General features: G+C 29.8%; 1 protein-coding gene across 1 annotated transcript in view; it reads left to right on the top strand.

Moving 5' to 3' along the window:
- LOC125818963 (disease resistance protein RPP13-like) overlaps positions 1-23,482 on the top strand; it is a 45,372-nt gene extending 21,890 nt beyond the window's left edge. Inside the window, exon 2 of the mRNA XM_049498470.1 lies at positions 21,171-23,482. Within this exon, the coding sequence (XP_049354427.1) occupies positions 21,171-23,482 (2,312 nt within the window). The remainder of the gene's footprint in view (positions 1-21,170) is intronic.
- Positions 23,483-24,082: the final 600 nt, after the last annotated feature.

Here is a 24,082-nt window from a genome sequence, read left to right on the forward strand (position 1 = left end):
AAAGAATTTGTGAATTATAAAAATTAATCTAAAATATAAAAATCTAAAAATAAAAATTGCAATCACTAAAAAACTGTAAAAATTGCAATCACTAAAAAAACTGTCAGAATTTTTTAAAACAGATTTAATTTTTTTAAAATAGTATTTATAAATTCGTAAAACACTGATTTTTTTAACATACCACTGATTCAATATTTTTTAAAAAAAAACATATTTATAAACTTTTTTTAAAATTAAAACGACAATTCCATATGTCCTCAATATATAACTTTTAAATTTATTTTTTTAAAACCATTTAATGTAGGAAATAGTCGATATTTTAAAAAAAAAACAAATTTATAAACTTTGCCATATTTCTTTATTAATATTTTAAAACACAATAAGAATTTAAATGCAGTTTCAAAACTTCCTATTACATTCCAACTTATATAGAAACTCTAAAAATTAATCAACAAAATATTAATAAGATATTTTTTAAAATCTGAAATCTATCTATATATAATAGGAGAAGAAAAAGTGTCATGTGTCAGCACCATAGAAAAAGAATTTGTGAATTATTAAAATTAATTTAAAATATAAAAATCTAAAAATAAAAATAAAAATTGCAATCACTAAAAAAACTGTCAGAATTTTTTAAAACAGATTTTAAAAAAAAATACAATTTATAAATTAGTAAACAACTGATTTTTTTAATATACCACTAATTCAAAATTATATATAAAAAAAACATATTTATAAACTTTTTTTAAAATTAAAACGACAATCCCATATGTCCTCAATATATAACTTTTAAATTTATTTTTTAAAACCATTTAATGTAGGAAATATTCAATATTTAAATAAAAAAAAAAAATTTTATAAACTTTGCCATATTTCCTTATTAATATTTTAAAACACAACAAGAATTTAAATGTAGTTTCAAAACTTCCTATTACATTCCAACTTATATACAAACTCTAAAAATTAATCAACAAAATATTAATAAGATATTTTTTTTAATCTGAAAATAACAATAAAGCACACGATGCATACATGTCTAATTTTGAATTCAAATTTAAACTTGCAGTAGTTATCAGATTATAAATTATATTTTGAATTGATTTCTTAATTTTTTTAAAAAAATCTATATCCCTAACGCCTAAACAAAGAAACAGAAACAAAATTAGTTAGGGAAAAAAAAACTGCCTAAAATAACTACCATGTTGCGAAAAAACAAAAATTACTGATTTTATCCCTTACAAACTGCTACTTTATTCAAGTTGAATTTAGTTTTTGTTTCCACATTCAACAACAATATCATCAAAATTTCTCTGTAATATTTTCAAAAGATTCAAATTTGTTATCTCTGCTTAAAATTGTCATCGAATTTGCTTTCTAATTCATATGTTTTTTTTTTTTATGTTGCCATATGCAACAACGACATAATTCTTAAAAATCCGTACAAATGTTGTCCCACAATATATGTAGAAGTTTCATATGGTGAGTATCCTATTTTATTATTGTTATTATTATTGTAGTTATTTATTTCTATTGATTCCTCAATTAAAATTCTGGATGAAGATGTTTTAGTAGATTTTTTAATTTTTTTTAATTATAATGGGCTAAAGAATAAGAAAATCAAGTGCACACATCAATGGTATTTCAAAATCTTATCTATTGTAGCAACAAACTGATATGATATTTAAATTTAAATTTGAACGAAATTTGAATTGACATGAAGATCCATTCCTTCAGCGATATATACATCTTTGCAATCAAAATAACAAAATGCATGAAAAAATGTTTCTTTTTCAGTTTTTTAAATGTTAGTAACCTATTAAATAATTGCTAATTTCTAATGTTGAAAATAAAAATAAGGAAAAATGCATAAAAATTTGAAGGATAAGATTTGTTTGAAGTTGAATTGATCTAGTTTCACATATAAAATTTAAAATTATGTATTCTTAAAATGGAGATAAGATGAATATTTTTTTTGTTGTTCAAAAAATACCAAATTATTTCTCATTTGAGAAGACAGATGAAATTTTGTTGAGGATTTAAGAGATAAACATATTTCAATCCTAATAGATTCAACTATACAAATATTTAAATGGACTAATATAAGTTAATGCAATTATTATGTGCTTAACTTTACTCTTAGATCATTCAATTTTGATTTATTACATGATGCTTTATTTGAGTCAAATGTTACAAGCTTATACATAAATTGAATTGAAGTAACAATTTTAGAATTTGATATGCATGTTATTGTTGCTTCTTGGATCAAAGCGTTACATTGTGCACTCATTCTAAACATGTTAGTGAGGATCTATTAACCATTTGTTTATTTGAGAAGAATTTATCTGATTATAGTTGCTTGATATATACAATTTACTTTTTTTAAAAAAGTTTGTTAAATATTGATAAATATTTTTTTAGTATTTATCGTATAGCGGGCTGTTTTCTCACTTTGTTACTACGTAATTGCTATAAAATATTTTCTATCTAAAATATATGACACAATTGCTACAAAACTAATAAAGTTTTTTTGGTACAAACTAAAAGGAAACTATGACATAAAAATTAATTTCAAAAATTATTTTTGATGAGTGCATTTAAAATTTATTTTCTTTAAATTTATTAATAATTTTGTAATTGAATATATTGTATAGAAAAATAAGATGATAATTAGTTATTTTTTAACTCAATATGTCCTGATGTATTTAACCAAATAAAATCACAGTCATAAGTTAACATAATAAAATCGCGTATCGAATGGGCACGAATACTAATTTCATTGTAACAAGCAAATAGGAAAAAAATAAAATAATTATTATGAACAAATAAAAACAAATATCTTTTTCCACAAGTTGTGTAATGATTGTTGAAGATGCTTCAATTTTTTTAATCTTTTCTCAATATATATTTTCCACAAGTTGTGCAGTGATTGTTGAAGTTGCTTTATTTTTTAAGACTTTTCTCTTTATGTGTTTTTCCCCAAGTTGTATAATGGTTGTTGAAGATGCTTTAATTAAAAAAATTTACCTTTTGTTTAGTAGAAAATTTCAAAAAAGCTTTTATACAAAATTTAAAATTATGTATTCTTAAAATGGAGATAAGATGAATATTTTTTTTGTTGTTCAAAAAATACCAAATTATTTCTCATTTGAGAAGATAGATGAAATTTTGTTGAGGATTTAAGAGATAAACATATTTCAATCCGAATAGATTCAACTATACAAATATTTCAATGGACTAATATAAGTTATTGTGATTATTATGTGCTTAACTCTTAGAACATTTCAATTTTGATTTATTACATGATGCTTTATTTGAGTCGGATGTTACAAGCTTATACATAAATTGTATTGAAGTAACAATTTTTTAATTTGATATGCATGTTATTGTTGCTTCTTGGATCAAAGCGTTACGTTGTGCACTCATTCTAAACGCGTGAGTGAGGACCTATTAACCATTTGTTTATTTGAGAAGAATTTATCTGATTATAGTTGCCTGATATATACAATTTACTTTTTTTTTAAAAGTTTGTTAAACATCGATAATTATTTATTTAGCATTTGTCGTATAGCGGGCTGTTTTCTCACTTTGTTACTACGTAATTGCTATAAAATATTTTCTATCTAAAATATATGACACAATTGCTACAAAACTCAAAAAGGTTTTTTGGTACAAAATAAAAGGAAACTATGACATAAAAGTTAGTTTAAAAATTATATTTGATGAGTGCATTTAAATTTTATTTTCTTTAAATTTAATAATAATTTTGTAATTGAATATATTGTATAGAAAAATAAGATGATAATTAGATATATTTTAACTCAATGTCCTGATGTATTAACCAAATAAAATCATAGTCATAAGTTAACATAATAAAACTGCACATCGTGCTGGTACGGATACTAATTTCATTGTAACAAGTAAATAGAAAAAAAAAATTATTATGAACAAATAAAAACAAATATTTTTTTCCACAAGTTGTGTAATTATTGTTGAAAATGCTTCAATTTTTTTAATCTTTTCTCAATATATATTTTCCACAAGTTGTGCTGTGATTGTTGAAGTTGCTTTATTTTTGTAAGACTTTTTTCTATATGTGTTTTTCCCCAAGTTGTATAATGGTTGTTGAAGATGCTTTAATTAAAAAAAATTACCTTTTGTTTAGTGGAAAATTTCAAAAAAGCTTTAATACAAAATTTAAAATTATGTATTCTTAAAATGGAGATAAGATGAATGTTTTTTTTGTTGTTCAAAAAATATCAAATTATTTCTCATTTGAGAAGACCGATGAAATTTTGTTGAGGATTTAAGAGATAAACATATTTCAATCCTAATAGATTTAACTATACAAATATTTAAATGGACTAATATAAGCTATTTGCTATTATTATGTGCTTAACTTTACTCTTAGAACATTCAATTTTGATTTATTACATGATGCTTTATTTGAGTCGGATGTTACAAGCTTATACATAAATTGAATTGAAGTAACAATTTTTGAATTTGATATGCATGTTATTGTTGCTTCTTGGATCAAAGCGGTACGTTGTGCACTCATTCTAAACACGTGAGTGAGGACCTATTAACCATTTGTTTATTTGAGACGAATTTATCTGATTATAGTTGCTTGATATATACAATTTACTTCTTCTTTTTTTAAGTTTGTTAAACATCGATAATTATTTTTTTAGCATTTATCGTATAGTGGGCTGTTTTCTCACTTTGTTACTACGTAATTGCTATAAAAGATTTTCTATCTAAAATATATGACACAATTGCTACAAAACTCATAAAGTTTTTTTGGTACAAACTAAAAGGAAACTATGACATAAAAATTAATTTCAAAAATTATATTTGATGAGTGCATTTAAAATTTATTTTCTTTAAATTTAATAATAATTTTGTAATTGAATATATTCTATAGAAAAATAAGATGATAATTAGATATTTTTTAACTCAATATGTCGTGATATATTTAACCAAATAAAATTACAGTCATAAATTAACATAATAAAACCGCGCATGCGCGAGCACAAATACTAATTTAATTGTAACAAGCAAATAGAAAAAAATAAAATAATTATTATGAACAAATAAAAACAATCATTTTTTTTCCACAAGTTGTGTAATGATTGTTGTAGATGCTTCAATTTTTTTAATCTTTTCTCAATATATATTTTTCCACAAGTTGTGCAATGATTGTTGAAGTTGCTTTAATTTTTTAAGACTTTTCTCTATGTGTTTTTTCCCAAGTTGTATAATGGTTGTTGAAGATGCTTTAATTAAAAAAAATTTACCTTTTGTTTAGTGGAAAATTTTAAAAAGATTTAATACATCTTTGTTCTTTTATCCAATCGTAATTCTTTATTCAGAAAACACATGGTCATGTTTATATGATATAGATATAGATTATATTATATTATATGATGGTGTGTTGTATTATATTGTATTTTATCTTTTTGATGAATACAATGTTTAATATAATATATCATTTTTCGGTCACTACATGTTGTCACACATCGATAATTTGAAGGACAAACTATATGAAAAGTAGGATGCATGATAAATCGATTATAAAAAATGTAGGGTAAATAATAAAACATAATTACTAGATAGTATTTATTATATTATGAAGTTATGATGATTTAATAAACTATGAGATCTGGTAGAGGTACCTGATCCCATGAGCGACGGACATACAAGACCGATAACATGGAACAACAATAAAATTGCCACAACTGTGGTGATTGGTGAGCACGGGAAAATAGTTTCATAGTTCTCAGCCAATGGAGTTACACTAGGCTGTGTTTGTCGATTTTATATTGATCATTTTGATAGGAAATAACCTAATTTTTGCAAACAGGATTTTTGAAATGCAAAAGTCTTCTCTCTCAACATTTATCTTGTGAGCAAGGAGGTTTCCACATAAATATCCCTGTCCTTTACTTTAAGCATTACTTTCGGTGATGTTCTTAACTTTGTCAAGGAACCTAGCTAGTCCATTGACCTATGGTGGATACATATAAGCTAACAACATTTAATACCCTAACTATCATTACCACAACCAGTAGTGTACACTGGATTTTTCTAAGTTGTGTCACCATTTAAAGGACAAAAATGACTCAAGAGAAAAATCAATGAAGCTTTTGCTACAGGCATCCAAAAATTTCATTGATATTTTTTTTTTTGACTAATTAACTCGTTCTTCCAAATCAGTTGAAACTTGAGTTGTTAAAATTGATTTGGTATGTTTGGATTTTTTTTAAATAATACCACTCCATTAAATTTAGATTAATATTATGTAATATGCACAATTAGGATTGCGGACAATTGTAATCAATTTAATGAATCCTAAATTATCTATCTATATATAATAGGAGAAGAAAAAGTGACACGTGTTAGCACCACAAAAAAAGAATTTGTGAATTATTAAAATTAACTTAAAATATAAAAATCTAAAAATATAAAATAAAAATGGCAATCACTAAAAAAGCTGTCAGAATTTTTGAAAACAGATTTAATTTTTTTAAAATAAATACAATTTATAAATTAGTAAAAAACTGATTTTTTTAATATACCACTGATTCAATATTTTAAAAAAAACATATTTATAAACTTTTTTTAAATTAAAACAACAATTCCATATGTCCTCAATATATAACTTTTAAATTTATTTTTTTAAAACCATTTAATGTAGGAAATATTCAATATTTTTTTAAAATTTTTTTTTTATAAACTTTGCCATATTTCTTTATTAATATTTTAAAACATAATAAGAATTTAAATGCAGTTTCAAAACTTCCTATTAATATTCCAACTTATATACAAACTATAAAAATTAATCAACAAAGTACTAATAAGATATTTTTTTAAATCTGAAATCTATCTATATATAATAGGAGAAGAAAAAATGCCACGTGTCAGCACCACAAAAAAAATTGTGAATTATTAAAATTAATTTAAAATATAAAAATCTTTAAAATAAAAATAAAAATAAAAATTGCAATCACTAAAAAAACTGTCAGAATTTTTGAAAACAGATTTAATTTTTTTAAAATAAAATTTATAAATTAGTAAAAAACTGATTTTTTTTAATATACCACTGATTCAATATTAAAAAAAAAACGTATTTATAAGCTTTTTTAAAATTAAAACGACAATTCCATATGTCCTCAATATATACCTTTTAAATTTATTTATTTTAAACCATTTAATGTAGGAAATATTCAATATTTTTTAAAAAAAACAAATTTATAAACTTTTCCATATTTCTTTATTAATATTTTAAAGGAAAAATTACTTAAATACACAACACTTCTTTACCTATTCTCAATATTTCCCTACTCTTTTACTAAAATACAAAAATCCCTTATTTTTCCCCAATTCAACTTAACTGGATACTTTATTAGTTTAAGTATCTGCCCGTTATTAATTAAAGTATCCGCGCTGCTATATTATGCATCCGCCCGTTAATTAAGTATCCGTGCTGCTAACAACTTAATAATTTAAGTATCCGCCCGTTATTAATTAAAGTATCCGCGCTGCTATATTATGCATCCACCCGTTAATTAAGTATATGTGTTGCTAACAACTTAATAATTTAAGTATCCGCTCGTTATTAATTAAAGTATCCACGCTGCTATATTAAGTATCCACACTGCTATATTATGTATCCGAAAAACACTAAAAAAAGGAATTTTTGGTAATTAATGAAAGAGTAGGGAAATGAAGTAATTTCTTTCTTATACTATGTCATTTGCCTAATTTTTACTATTTTAAAACACAATAAGAATTTAAATGCAGTTTCAAAACTTCCTATTACATTCCAACTTATATACAAACTCTAAAAATTAATCAACAAAATATTAATAAGATATTTTTTAAAATATGAAAACAACAATAAAAATTTCAATTTTGATTGTCAATTTAATTTTGCCAGTTTCTTTTGAAAACTAAATAAAATTGTAAACATAATAGAACATGCATTTACATTTAAGCAGTAGCAAACCCTATTCATTTGATTTGAAACAATTTTAAAAAGTTTTTTTTTATAGATACATTATTTAATTTGTTTTCAAATCATGAAAAGAAAAAAACATTTTTTGCGATTTTCTTTTTATGCCTATTTTTAAAAATAGTAACAAAAATTTTCACACACAGTTTACAAATGTAAAATAAAATAAAAATAAATTGAGAAGGAAGTTATAAATATAAATAAATTATAAAAAATAATGTAGTTAATTTTAAATTTGAATTGAAACCATGTGATTCTTATTTAATTGGACGTAGCAAAACAAATAAAAAGTAAAGCACGCGATGCATTAGGGGTGTACATGACCGGGTTGGTTCGGGTTTTTCAAATATCAAACCAAACCATTTGTGTCGGATTTTTAAATCTATAAACCAAACCAAACCAATAAAATTCGGGTTTTCAACCTCGGGTTTTTTCAGATTTTCGAGTTTTCCGGTAAAGTATTCATACAAACATATAATTTACTTGTACTTCAAATATTTGTTTAGTCCTACCAAAATACAACTATCTAAGGTGTTTCTTAAGAAAAAAACACAAAATATGATATGAGTAATGACACTAAAATACCCAACAAAATAATAATAATAATGAAATCGCGTAAAACAAATATTGCAAATTAACAAGTCATAATGAAAATGATCATAATTTAAAAGTACTAAATCATGCTAAAATAAGTTTAATAAGTATTAGTTACATGACTAAATATTAAAAGAAATTAAAATTAGATTATGTATTTGGATTGTCTAAACCAATGTAAAATCAAAGAACAAATATTCAATATTATTGTGATTCTATTGAAATTGGTTATATAATTGAATCAATTCTGTTATTAGTTGATCAATTCTGTTAATTAACGGATTAGGAGTTTAATAAATTAGTCTGTTAAAGGATTAGTTAGAAGAGTTAGTTAGATGACAGTGAGGCACATGTATAGAATGCCTTATATAAATACTTGCATTGTAATTGATAAAGTTCAGGTTTTGGAGTAATAGAATCTTTTTCTTCTTTCTCACAATTCTCTCTGTAAGATTCAATATGGTATCAGAGCATTGAATCGAGACTCGATTCAATTATCAATTCATTGTTCAATTGTTAATCACTGAAGCAACAACAAAATGGATGATGTTACGGGTGCTACATGTGTCTCCAATGGTGTTGAAGCGAGTGTGCGAACAGGGACGATTGAAACTCTTGAAGAGATTGATCGAAAGTGAAACCATCCACTCTACATTCACAATTCAGACACTCCTGGTAGTGTTCTTACCACCGTACAGCTCACAAGGACAGAGAATCACTCTCTATGGAGCAGATCCATGTTGATTAACCTTCGAGCCAAGAGTAAGCTGGGGTTTGTGTTAGGAACATGCAAGAGGAGTGATTATCAAGGAGAATTGGAAGAATATGGGGGAAAATGTAACACTTTTGTGTTGGCATGGATCATGAACACCGTATCGAAGGAATTACTCAGAGGTATAGTTTACGCTACTGATATTGCTATGGTGTGGGCAGACCTTAAGGAGAGATTTGATAAGGTTGATGGATCAAGAGGCTATCAATTGCATAGGGAGATATGCACAATTTACCAAGGTAATTCGACTGTCTCTGCTTATTTCTCGAAATTAAAACTGCTATGGAACGAATTTGATGCTCTAGTTCCCCCACCTTCATGTAAGTGTGATAAGTCTAGAACCTATGTGGATCATCTAGCATGTTTGAGGTTATTTGCTTTTTCTGATGGGGTTGAATGAGGTCTTTGGTCATGCTCGTAGTCAGATCTTAATGATGAACCCACTGCCTAATGTTGGAAAGGCATATGCCATGATCATGGCTGATGAAGGGCAAATGATAACAACAAGCACACACAATGTAGGGGGTATTCTAGAGCCAACTGCTTTGTATACTGGAAGAAGCGATTATCAAAGGAAATCGCAGGTGAAGAAGAAAAATTGGGATAAAGTATGTGACTATTGTAAGATTTAAGGTCACATTAAGGAGAACTGTTTCAGATTAATTGGATACCCTCCTGATTGGAAATTCAAGAAGAAATCAGGACCAATAGCTAGTCAAGGCAATCAACCAGAAATGGCAAACAATGTGACTGATAAGGACACAAGGCAAGTTATGAAACAGATTCAACTGATGCATTTGCACCTAGGCTCCAGGAGCAAAATCTGTATCATCAGTTCAGGCACATAATGGATAAGGAGGAACCAACTTCAAGCTCAGGAGGTTCAATTGGCATGGTTAATATGGCAGGTATATCCTCTACACCTAATGCTTTATTTGTAACAATTGATGAAGCAAAAAAGGAACAGAGGTGGATAGTAGATTCTGGTGCCATATGTCATATCACATCTAAACTCTCTAGGTTGAGTTCTGCATACAGTTGTGTAGGAAAAACTGTGCAGTTACCTAATGGTGAACATACTTCAGTAACACATATTGGTCAATGCAAAGTTGTTAATGATGGTGTGCTGAATAATGTCTTAGTTGTGCCTACATTCAAGTATGATTTACTGTCAATCTCACAATTAACAAGACAGTTGAGATGCTCAGTTAATTTTTTTCCTGAGTTCTTTGTCATTCAGGACCTCTCCAATGGGAAGGTGAAGGAGATTGGTAAGGAGATTGATGGATTGTACTACCTTTGTGCTCAGAGAAAATGCGAAAAAGGTAGGAGTAATGGAATGGTATCCATGATACAACATTCAACTTCACACAACCTGACTTGGCACAACAGACTAGGACATCCTTCTCCAAAGGTGTTAAAACATATATGTGGAGATACTGTTGATTTTAGTGCATGTAATAAGTGTACAATTTGTTCTTTTGCAAAGCAAACTAGATTACCATTTCAGACAAGCATGACTAGAGCTGCTACAATTTTTGATTTACTTCATTTAGATGTTTGGGGTCCATATAGGACTGCTACTCATAATGGTTGTAGATTCTTTTTTACTATAGTTGATGATAATTCCAGAATGACCTGGTTGTATTTGCTGAGAATGAAAAGTGATGTGTTCTCTATGTTGAAATCTTTCCTTATTTTAGTTTAGAATCAATTCAATAGAAGTGTCAAGAAAATAAGATCAGACAATGGTACATAGTTTTTTAATAGGGAAGTTAATGCTTTGCTTACATCTCTTGGTATTATTCATGAGAGTAGTTGTCCCCATACTCCACAACAAAATGGAGTTGTGGAGAGAAAACATAGGCACATACTTGGGGTGGCAAGGGCACTCAGGTTTCAAGGTGTTATTCCTATCAAGTTTTGGGGGGAATATGTATTAACTACTGTTTATCTTATAAATAGACTTCCAACTAAAGTATTAAAAGGACAAGCATCTTATGAGAAATTTCATGGTCACAAGGCAAAGATTGATCATCTTAGAACCATAGGGTGTTTGTGTTATGCTACTAGAGTAGTGAAGCCTGATAAGTTTTCACTAAGAGTTGAAGCATGTGTTCTGATGAGATACTCAGCAACTCAAAAGGGTTACCTTCTGTACAGTACTTCTCAATACAAATTTATGGTGAGCAGAGATGTTGTATTCAGGAAAGATGTGTTCCCTTTTCTCCAGAAGATCAAAACACAGCAGTCATTATTCCCAGGAGATGTTGTTGTTAACCCTGCTGAGGATATGGATATGCCAATGCATAATGCTGATAATAGTATTGGCTTGCATGAAAATGATGATAGATTACCTGAAACAAGCTGAACCAATGAGCTCACTGTTAGTGACAAACATGAAAATAATGAAGTAACAGTCTAGGCAGCAGTAGAACATGAAAATAATGAGGTAACAGTCCAGGCAGAAGTACCAGGACAACCTTCCAAGAAATCATCTAGAATTTCTCATCCTCCAATTTGGATGAAAGACTTTGTTGTTCCAGGATCTCATCATCATCCTTACTGTCAAAGCAACTATGTGTCTTATGATAATGTATCTTCTAAATACAATGTGTATTTGTCAAAGTTTTCTATTGATTGTGAGCCTAGAAACTGTGAAGAGGCAGTAAAGGATCCAAGATGGGTACGTGCTATGCAACAGGAGATTCAAGCATTAGAGGAAAATGGAACCTGGAAAATAGTTTCTTTACCAGCAGGAAAGGTTGCTATAGGTTGTAAATGGGTGTTCAAAATCAAGTATAAAGCTGATGGTGAATTGACATGTTTAAAGCTAGATTGGTGGCAAGAGGGTACAACTGTCACGACCCGAGCTACCCCCGAGACGCGGACATGGAACCTAGGACCACAAGTGATCCCAAGCTAACCCTGTTGACATGATCATTAGTATACTAAAGATAATAAACTGATGCGGAAGCTAAATCATAAATAAATCTGAAAAGATGGGGAATACCCATATACTATAACTGAATATATCAAATCTGAGAGTTTAATGCAAAAGAAATATCAAACTCAAAATACTAAGTTGAATCTAACTATGTCTGAAATAAGCCTCTAAACTGACTAGAAATGTTGGTACATGCCCCAACTAGGTCTAGCAAAACTGAAACTAAAGACTAAAAGCGATAAAGATAAACATGTCACTAGTCCTCGAAGAATGAGGACTGACCACTGATACTGCTGAACTGGAGATTGGAAACCGATCTAAGTGTGATCTGGATGCTGAGAACCTGAACCTACATCACGAGAAGATGTAGCGCACATATACGTCAGTACTTGAAAGGTACTGAGCATGCAGGATAGAGTAAAACTGAAATAACATATAACTGAACAAAGCAATAAAGCAATGAAATAATCTGGACATGATATATATACTGAAAATACTGAATACTGAGCTAACTGATGCAATGACCAAATTTATAACATGCTGAGACTAAATATTGACTGTACTCAAATATGGTCAATGCAAAAGAGTCTGACTGAACTGTGGGAGCTACTAATAACCGACATAAAACCACATGAGCTAAATATGGAGTCCGATGTATATGCCCCATCGAGAGGACCCAATATACCCTGCCAGAGGTATAGAGGCATGCTAGTGCGATCACTAAACTGATGTTGCCCACAGAGGGGACTTACACCTACGTGGCTCGTAGTTCTGGGACTATATGGGTATGTTGAACCGTAGTCCAACTCGGTATTATGCTACTCCCAATGAATTAAGTGGTTAACACATTATGACTGAGTTTTGTAAAGTACTGGATAGCTCAAAACTGAACATGCAAACTGAGAATGCAACAATTAATCTGATAATGATGCATTAATAACTGAGGCATGTATAATTGAATAACTGAGATATCTGACCTAGCATGTGTAATTCAAGAACTAAAGAAATACATAGCTAGGGTTCTGAAATTCATGCTAGAAACGATGTAATAACATGATAATCTAATTTGAAACATCTAAATAACTAATTCATGATGATCTGGTGAAATTCTAGAAACCCTAGGTCTATTCATGATAAGGGAATCAAGAAACTGACTGAATTCTAGGGACCCAATGGGTGAAAGGAACCCACTAGTGAAATCCCACATACCTGGTGATGAATTCCACAAAGAAATCTTTCGATTTCGGGGCTGGAACTGAAGGAAACTTGTTGCGTTCTTGAACTAGGGTTCTTGACTTCTCTTCTCCTTTTAGCGTTCTAATCTTTCTAAGTTTGATTAATGATTTGACTTAGGTAGTTCTAGTTATGTTTCTAGGCTTAAACTGACTAAGACCTCATAATTTAGGGTCTAAACGACGTATCTTAGGGGTTAAACGAAATAGGAAAAGACTAAAAGACCCCTGACTTAATTGTTGTCGGAGTGACCAACGGATTGGACTGACGGGCCGTAGGTCAATCGACGGTCCATCTATTGGATCCGTAGGTCGAGTCTGCCCGACAGGGCTTCACTAAAACGAGCATAAATTTTTACTTGGAGGTTGGAATTTAGTAAACTTGGTGGCGTTGGAAAGATAATTCAATTATCTATCATATCATAGGTCATGGGACACACAATTATTTTTGTGCTAAAAGTTATGACCATCTGAAGTTGATCCATCAACATTTTTCAGTTAACTGTCTATTAATCCTCACCTACGGTCAGACCTACGAACCGTGGATCGATTGACAGTCCGTACTGGTCAACCGTCAATCAGGACTGAAGCTGGGCTTTTGGGGCATCGATCCACGGATACGAATTACGGTCCGTGACCTGACCTACGGACCGTAAGTCCAGCCGTGGGTCAACACTTAGCCAAATTTTTTGACTGAGTTCTGGGGAAGTTTTATGTCACAAACCACGGACCTGCAGGACGGACCATGAGTCCATCTACGGTCCGTGGATGGTGTCCGTGAGTGCCACATGTAACACCAGAAATCTAAAATCTCTATTTTCGGATACGGGGTGTTACAACAGCCAAATTGAGGGGATTGACTACCAAGAGACATTTTCTCCTGTGGTGAAAATGGTAACTTTGAGGTCAATTATAGCCTTATGGTAACTGTAAGGTCAATTATAGCAGCTGTAAACTGGAAAATCTACCCGATGGATGTGTTCAATGCATTCCTCCAAGGTGATCTGTTTGAGGAAGTTTACATGGAACTACCCAAGTGATTTTGCATCCAGGAAAAGGATAAGAGTCTTGTTTGCAAGCTTGTGAAGTCATTATATGGACTTAAACAAGCATCAAGGCACTGGAATGCTAAGTTGACTGAGGCATTTTCAATTTCAGGTTATATACAGTCATCTAGACTATTCTTTATTCACTAAAAGGAGAGGATCATGCATGGTGGTGATCCTAGTGTATGTTGAAGACCTGTTAATTACAGGTAATGATGTTGGGTTAATAGAGGAAACTAAGCATGTGCTACATAGCCATTTCAAGATCAAGGACCCAGGGGAACTCAAATATTTCTTAGGAGTTGAGTTTCTAAGGTCTGGAACGGGAATAGTAATGAACCAGAGGAAGTATGCTCTTGAATTGATAGCTGAGGCAGGAGTAGGGAATGCTAAACCAAATGTAACACCATTGGAGTGCAATATAAAGTTGACTAGTGCAGAATGTGATCAAGATGCTCAAACTAATGATGGTTTATATGAGGATGTTTCCAGATATCAGAGACTCATTGGGAAATTATTGTACCTTACCAACACAAGGCCAGATATAGCCTTCGCAATTTAATCACTAAGCCAATTCATGCAGAAGCCAAAGATGTCATACTGGATTGCTGCTTTGAGAGTGGTTAGATACATCAAATTAGAACCTAAAAGGGTCTGTTAATGAATTCTGATTGCAAGCCTCATTTAACAGGATATTATGATGTTGACTGGGCTGCTTGTCCTACTACTAGAAGGTCTGTCACAAAATTTGTCTTAAAATTTGGTGATTCACTCATTTCTTGGAAATCCAAGAAACAAAATACAGTCTCCAGGAGCTCTGCAAAGGCTGAGTATAGGAGCTTAGCAAGTTTAACATCAGAGGTAGTATGGACTGCCAGTTTATTTCAAGAACTTGGAGTAAAGTTGATTGAACCAACTTCTATTTTTTGTGATAGCAAGGCTGCTATACAAATTGCCGCAAATCCTGTGTTCCATGAGCGTACTAAACACATCGAGATTGATTGTCACTTCATTCGAGATAAAAGACAGAAGGACCTCATCCAAACCATTTATGTCAACACAAAGGATCAACAAGTTGATCTATTGACTAAGGCACTGGGAAGAACACAACACGAATTTCTATTAGCCAAGCTTGGAGTATTGAATATCTTCAGTACATCCAGCTTGAGGGGGGATACTGGAATTGGTTAGATAATTGAATCAATTTTGTTAGATAGCAGTTAGTTAATCAATTCTGTTAATTAACGGATTAGGAGTTTAATAAATTAGTCTGTTAAAGGATTAGTTAGAAGAGTTAGTTAGATGACAGTGAGGCACATGTATAGAATGCCTTATATAAATACTTGCATTGTAATTGATAAAGTTCAGTTTTTGGAGTAATAGAATCTTCTTCTTCTTTCTCATAATTATCTCTGTAAGATTCAATACATTCTTAGTGTTGAATTAATTTTCTTTTTTCATTAGTATTAATTTGATTTTTATTTAAGCTTTATTATAATTACCAACATCTATGGACTATGATCTTTATTGAACCTTTCAAAATTCTAAGTTTCAAATTTGAAATAATATATAAAAAGATAAAAACTATGAAATAGTATAAGAAATATTTAAAAATTATATCAAAGTAAATATTTGAATGTATAAAATAAAATTTTAAAATTATATATATAATGTCGGGTTGGTTTGGTCTCGGGTTATTTTTTTTTAGTTAAAACCAAACCAACCCAAAAATAGTCGGGTTCTTTTTTCAATACCAAACCAAGTCAAACCAACCACTAGTCGGGTTTTTTTTCTCAGTTTAACTCGGTTTGCAGTTTGGTTCGGTTTTGTACACCCCTACGATGCATACATGTCTAATTTTGAATTCAAAATTAAACTTGCAGTAGCTATCAGATTATAAATTATTTTGAATTGATTTCTTAATTTTTTAAAAAAAAATCTATATCCCTAACGCCTAAACAAAGAAACGGAAACAAAATTAGTTAGGAAAAACAAAACAGCCTAAAATAATTTCCATGTTGCGAAAAAACAAAAATTACTGATTTTATCCCTTACAAACTACCACTTTATTTAGGTTAAATTTAGTTTGTGTGCTCACATTCAACAACAATATCATCAAAATTTCTCTGAAAGTATTTTCAAAAGATTCAAATTTGTTATCTCGGCTTAAAATTGTCATCGAATTTGCTTTCTGATTCATATGTTTTTGTTTATGTTGCCATATGCAACAACGACATGATTATTAAAAATCAGTACAAATGTTGTCCCACAATATATGTAGAAGTTTCATATGGTGAGTATCCTATTTATTATTGTAATTATTTATTTCTATTGATTCCTCAATTAAAATTCTGGATGAAGATGTTTTAGTAGATCTTTTTTTTAATATTATAATGGGCTAAAGAATAAGAAAATCAAGTGCACACATCAATGGTATTTCAAAATCTTATCTATTGTATCAACAAACTGATATGATATTTAAATTTAAATTTGAATGAAATTTGAATTGACATGAAGATCGATTCCTTCAGCGATATATACATCGTTGCAACCAAAATAACAAAATGCATAAAAATTGTTTTTTTTTTTTTCAGTTTTTAAATGTTAGTAACCAATTAAATAATTGCTAATTGCTAATGTTGAAAATAAAAATAAGGAAAAAATGAATTGAAGGATAAGACTTGTTTGAAGTTGAATTGATCCAGATTCACATACAAAATTTAAAATTATGTATTCTTAAAATGGAGATAAGATGAATATATTTTTTTTTTGTTCAAAAAATACCAAATTATTTCTCATTTGAGAAGACAGATGAAATTTTGTTGAGGATTTAAGAGATAAACATATTTCAATCCTAATAGATTCAACTATACAAATATTTAAATGGACTAATATAAGTTAATGCAATTATTATGTGCTTAACTTTATTCTTAGAACCTTCAATTTTGATTTATTACATGATGCTTTATTTGAGTCGAATGTTACAAGCTTATACATAAATTGAATTGAAGTAACAATTTTTGAATTTGATATGCATGTTATTGTTGCTTCTTGGATTAAAGTGTTACGTTGTGCACTCATTCTAAACACGTTAGTGAGGATCTATTAACCATTTGTTTATTTGAGAAGAATTTATCTGATTATAGTTGCTTGATATATACAACTTACTTTTTTAAATAAAAGTTTATTAAACATCGATAATTATTTTTTTAGTATTTATCGTATAGCGGGCTGTTTTCTCACTTCGTTACTACATGATTGCTATAAAAGATTATCTATCTAAAATATATGACACAATTGCTACAAAACTCATAAAAAAAATTTGGTACAAACTAATAGGAAACTATAACATAAAAATTAGTTTCAAAAATTATATTTGATGAGTGCATTTAAAATTTATTTTCTTTAAATTTAATAATAATTTTGTAATTGAATATATTGTATAGAAAAATAAGATGATAATTAGATATTTTTAAACTCAATATTTCCTGATGTATTTAACCAAATAAAATCACGTCATAAGTTAACATAATAAAATCGCACATCGCACGGACAAGAATACTAATTTCATTGTAACAAGCAAATAGAAAAAAAATAAAATAATTATTATGAACAAATAAAAATAAATATTTTTTTTCCACAAGTTGTGTAATGATTATTGAAGATGCTTCAATTTTTTTAATCTTTTCTCAATATATATTTTCCACAAGTTGTGCAGTGATTGTTGAAGCTGCTTTATTTTTTTAAAGCTTTTCTCTATATGTGTTTTTCCGCAAGTTGTATAATGGTTGTTGAAGATGTATTAATTAAAAGAAATTACCTTTTGTTTAGTAGAAAATTTCAAAAAAGCTTTTATACAAAATTTAAAATTATGTATTTTTTAAATGGAGATAAGATGAATATTTGTTTTGTTGTTCAAAAAATACCAAATTATTTCTCATTTGAGAAGACAGATGAAATTTTGTTGAGGATTTAAGAGATAAACATATTTCAATCCTAATAGATTCAACTATACAAATATGTAATATAAGTTATTGCGATTATTATGTGCTTAACTTTACTCTTAGGACATTCAATTTCGATTTATTACATGATACTTTATTTGAGTCGGATGTTACAAGCTTATACATAAATTGAATTGAAGTAACAATTTTTGAATTTGATATGCATGTTATTGTTACTTCTTGGATCAAAGCGTTACATTGTGCACTCATTCTAAACATGTTAGTGAGGACCTATTGACCATTTGTTTATTTGAGAAGAATTTATCTGATTATAGTTGCTTGATATATACAATTTACTTTTTTTTTTAAAGTTTGTTAAACATCGATATTTATTTTTTTAGCATTTATCGTATAGCGGGCTGTTTTCTCACTTTGTTACTACGTAATTGCTATAAAAGATTTTCTATCTAAAATATATGACACAATTGCTACAAAATTCATAAATTTTTTTGGGTACAAACTAAAAGGAAACTATAACATAAAAATTAGTTTCAAAAATTATATTTGATGAGTGCATTTAAAATTTATTTTCTTTAAATTTAATAATAATTTTGTAATTGAATATATTGTATAGAAAATAAGATGATAATTAGATATTTTTGAACTCAATATGTCCTGATGTATTTAACCAAATAAAATCACAGTCATAAGTTAACATAATAAAATCGCGCATCGCACGAACACGAATACTAATTTCATTGTAACAAGCAAATAGAAAAAAAATAAAATAATTATTATGAACAAATAAAAACAAATATATTCTTCCACAAGTTGTGTATTGATTATTGAAGATGCTTCAATTTTTTTAATCTTTTCTCAATATATATTTTCCACAAGTTGTGCAGTGATTGTTGAAGTTGCTTTATTTTTTTAAAACTTTTCTCTATATGTGTTTTTCCGCAAGTTGTATAATGGTTGTTGAAGATGGTTTAATTAAAAAAATTTACCTTTGTTTAGTATAAAATTTCAAAAAAGCTTTAATACAAAATTTAAAATTATGTATTCTTAAAATGGAGATATGATGAATATTTGTTTTGTTGTTCAAAAAATACCAAATTATTTCTCATTTGAGAAGACAGATGAAATTTTGTTGAGGATTTAAGAGATAAACATATTTCAATCCTAATAGATTCAACTATATACAAATATGTAATATAAGTTATTGCGATTATTATGTGCTTAACTTTACTCTTAGAACATTCAATTTCGATTTATTACATGATACTTTATTTGAGTCGGATGTTACAAGCTTATACATAAATTGATTTGAAGTAACAATTTTTGAATTTGATATGCATGTTATTGTTACTTCTTGGATCAAAGCGTTACTTTGTGCACTCATTCTAAACACGTTAGTGAGGACCTATTGACCATTTGTTTATTTGAGAAGAATTTATCTGATTATAGTTGCTTGATATATACAATTTACTTTTTTTTTTAAAGTTTGTTAAACATCGATATTTATTTTTTTAGCATTTATCGTATAGCGGGCTGTTTTCTCACTTTGTTACTACGTAATTGCTATAAAAGATTTTCTATCTAAAATATATGACACAATTGCTACAAAGTCATAAAAAAATTTTGGTACAAACTAGAAGGAAACTATAACATAAAAATTAGTTTCAAAAATTATATTTGATGAGTGCATTTAAAATTTATTTTCTTTAAATTTAATAATAATTTTGTAATTGAATATATTGTATAGAAAAATAAGATGATAATTAGTTATTTTTTAACTCAATATGTCCTGATGTATTTAACCAAATAAAATCACAGTCAAAATTAACATAATAAAATTGCACATCACGCGGGTACAATAACTAATTTCATTGTAACAAGCAAATAGGAAAAAAATAAAATAATTTTTATGAACAAATAAAAACAAATATATTTTTTTCCACAAGTTGTGTAACGATTGTTGAAGATGCTTCAATTTTTTTAATCTTTTCTCAATATATTTTCCACAAGTTGTGCAATGATTGTTGAAGTTGCTTTAGTTTTTAAATCTTTTCTCTATATGTGTTTTTCCCCAAGTCGTATGATGGTTGTTGAAGATGTTTTTTTTTAATTGGAAAATTTCAAAAAGCTTTAATACATCTTTGTCCTTTTATCCAATCGTAATTCTTTATTCAGAAACCACATGGTCATGTTTCGTTTTTTTCTAGTCTTTAATCACATAAGTGATAAGTGGACCCTTTGAACACATTATTTGAGGTCTTACTTTTATGTCTATCACCCATTTTCCAACTTGTATTCCAATATACATACATCCTCCTCTTTTTTTCAATCAAAACTAGTATTCCTGAAGATGGCTGGTGCCTTTGTCTCATTTGCAGTTAAAAAATTGGGTGATTTCCTCATTCAACAAATTTCCCTGCGTAAAAATCTGAGAAAGGAAATTGAGTGGCTGAGAAATGAGCTACTCTTCATACAGTCTTTCCTCAGAGATGCAGAACTAAAGCAATGCGGAGATCTAAGAGTTCAACAATGGGTATTTGAGATCAACTCTATTGCTAATGATGCTGTTGCTATACTTGAGACTTATAGCTTTGAGGCTGGTAAAGGTGCTAGTCGTCTCAAGGCTTGCGCTTGCATATGTAGGAAGGAGAAGAAATTCTACAATGTCGCCAAGGAGATCAAATCACTCAAGAAGCGAATCATAGATATCTCTCGCAAACGAGAGACTTATGGTATTACAAATATCAATAGTAATGCAGGAGAAGGGCCAAGTAATCAGGTTACAACATTGAGGAGAACTACCTCATATGTGGATGATCAGGATTCCATTTTTGTTGTACTTCAGGATGTTGTACAAACATTTCTAGCTCAACTTCTCAAAGCAGAGCCTCGTCGAACCGTCCTCTCCATTTATGGCATGGGCGGATTAGGCAAGACCACTCTTGCAAGAAACCTCTACAAAAATCCTAACATAGCCTCTAGCTTCCCTACACGCGCTTGGATATGTGTTTCTCAAGAGTACAACACAATAGATCTTCTTAAGATTATCATAAAATCCATCCAAGGTTGCGCCAAAGAAACTCTAGATTTGTTGGAAAAGATGGCAGAAATAGATCTAGAAAATCACCTTCGTAAGCTATTAACAGAATGCAAATACCTTGTGGTGGTTGATGATGTATGGCAGAGAGAAGCATGGGAGAGTTTGAAAAGAGCATTCCCGGATAGCAAGAATGGCAGCAGAGTCATTATTACCACGCGCAAAGAGGATGTCGCTGAAAGAGCAGACGACAGAGGTTTTGTTCATAAACTTCGTTTCCTAAGCCAAGAAGAAAGCTGGGATCTCTTTCGTAGGAAACTACTTGATGTTCGAGCAATGGTTCCAGAAATGGAAAGGCTAGCTAAGGATATGGTGGAAAAGTGTAGAGGCTTACCTCTTGCAATTGTTGTATTGAGCGGACTACTTTCGCATAAAAAGGGGTTAAGCGAATGGCAAAAGGTGAAAGATCACCTTTGGAAGAACATTAAAGAAGATAAATCTATTGAAATCTCCAACATACTATCCTTAAGCTACAATGATTTGTCAACTGCGCTCAAGCAGTGTTTTCTCTACTTTGGTATTTTTCCAGAAGATCAAGTGTTCGAGGCTGATAACATAATATGGTTGTGGATGGCCGAGGGTTTCATACCCAGAGGAGAAGACAGACTGGAGGATGTCGCTGAAGGCTTCTTGAATGAGCTAATAAGACGAAGCTTGGTTCAAGGGGATTATACATTTTGGGAAAGAGTTACTAAATGTAGGGTTCATGATTTACTCCGTGATCTTGCGATACAAAAGGCATTGGAGGTAAACTTCTTTGACATTTATGATCCAAGAAGCCGCTCCATATCCTCTTTATGTATCAGACATGTGATTCATAGTCAAGGAGAAAGGTACCTCTCACTTGATCTTTCTAACTTAAAGTTGAGGTCAGTTATGTTCTTCGATCCAAATTTTCGTGAGATGCGTCTTATAAACTTCAGGAGTGTGTTCCAACGTCTATATGTGTTGTACTTGGATATAAATGTTGGGAATAGGTGTATAGTACCTGATGCCATAGGAAGTTTGTACCACCTCAAGTTGTTAAGCTTGCCAGGTATTCGTGATGTTCCCTCTTCCATTGGCAACCTCAAGAATCTACAGACACTTGTTGTAGATGAGGGGAGAAACTTTTGCAAACTACCCTGCGAGACAGCTGACCTGATAAATTTAAGACATTTAGTTGCTCAGTATACAAAACCTTTGGTACATATAAGCAAACTCACTAGTCTTCAAGTTCTTAAAGGTGCTGGTTGTGATCAATGGAAAGATGTTGACCCTGTTGATTTAGTCAATCTTCGAGAATTAAGGATGTATCGTATTAAGAAATCTTACTCCCTAAACAACATTAGCAGCTTGAAAAACCTTAGCACTCTCAGATTGTTTTGTAGAGATCGTCAATCATTCCCAGACCTTGAATTTGTTAATAGTTGTGAAAAGCTCCAGAAATTGTGGTTAGGTGGGATATTAGAGAAACTGCCTCTGTTTCCAGATTCCATCACAGTGATAACTCTTTTGGATTCAAAACTCACGGAAGATCCGATGCCTATTTTGGGAAGGTTGCCAAACCTAAGGAATCTCCAATTGTTTAGAGCTTCTTATGAAGGAAAAGAAATAATGTGCAGTGATAACAGCTTCAGTCAACTAGAGTTCCTTCATCTTCATGATCTTTCAAAGCTAGAAAGATGGGATTTAGGCACAAGTGCCATGCCTCTGATTAAAGGTCTTGGTATTCATTACTGTCCAAATTTAAAGAAGATTCCTGAGAGAATGAAATACGTGGAGCTGTTGAAGTGGAATAATAAATACGTGGACCTGTTGAATCTGAATTTTATGTTGTGAAGCTTGTCAAGCAAATATCATCTCTTCATAATCGTAGAGGTATTGATTTCTGCCAAGCACTTGAAGACATTGGTTATTAATTTCAGGGCTGTCAGTGAGAGTGGTTTTAGTGTTTGATTTCTTATTGTTATAAGCTTTTTGAGTGCCTGTAATTGGTTTGAACATAATTGTTTTAATTCATTGGTCTACTGTATGTTCTTTTGCTTATCCATATTTAAGACGATGCTTTATATGTTAAATAAAATTAAAAATAGTATATGGTACTCTCTCTTGTCCACAATTTAGCATTTTTTTGTTCCTCTTTTATAGTGAAAATGGTCAAAAATACCCTTAAATTATGTTAAAGGAATAAAAATGTCCTTTGTTTATATTTTGACTTAAAAGTGTCATTACTGTCAATACTTTGGTTCAAAAATGTCATTGCAGTCAATACTTTGGTCCAGAAATGCCCCTATAGTTATAAAATGTCTTTTTTCGAATAATTTTTTTTTTCGTGTTAAACACATCGTCTTCCTAATTAAAATATTAATAAAGAATACTATTCTTGTTTTCTTTCTTCTAAAAATCACTTTAACAAATAAAAATGTAGGAAATATTTTG

The sequence above is a fragment of the Solanum verrucosum genome, unplaced genomic scaffold, assembly GCF_900185275.1.
Source record: "Solanum verrucosum unplaced genomic scaffold, falcon-dt-bn FXZP01000252.1, whole genome shotgun sequence".
Classification (NCBI taxonomy): domain Eukaryota; kingdom Viridiplantae; phylum Streptophyta; class Magnoliopsida; order Solanales; family Solanaceae; genus Solanum; species Solanum verrucosum.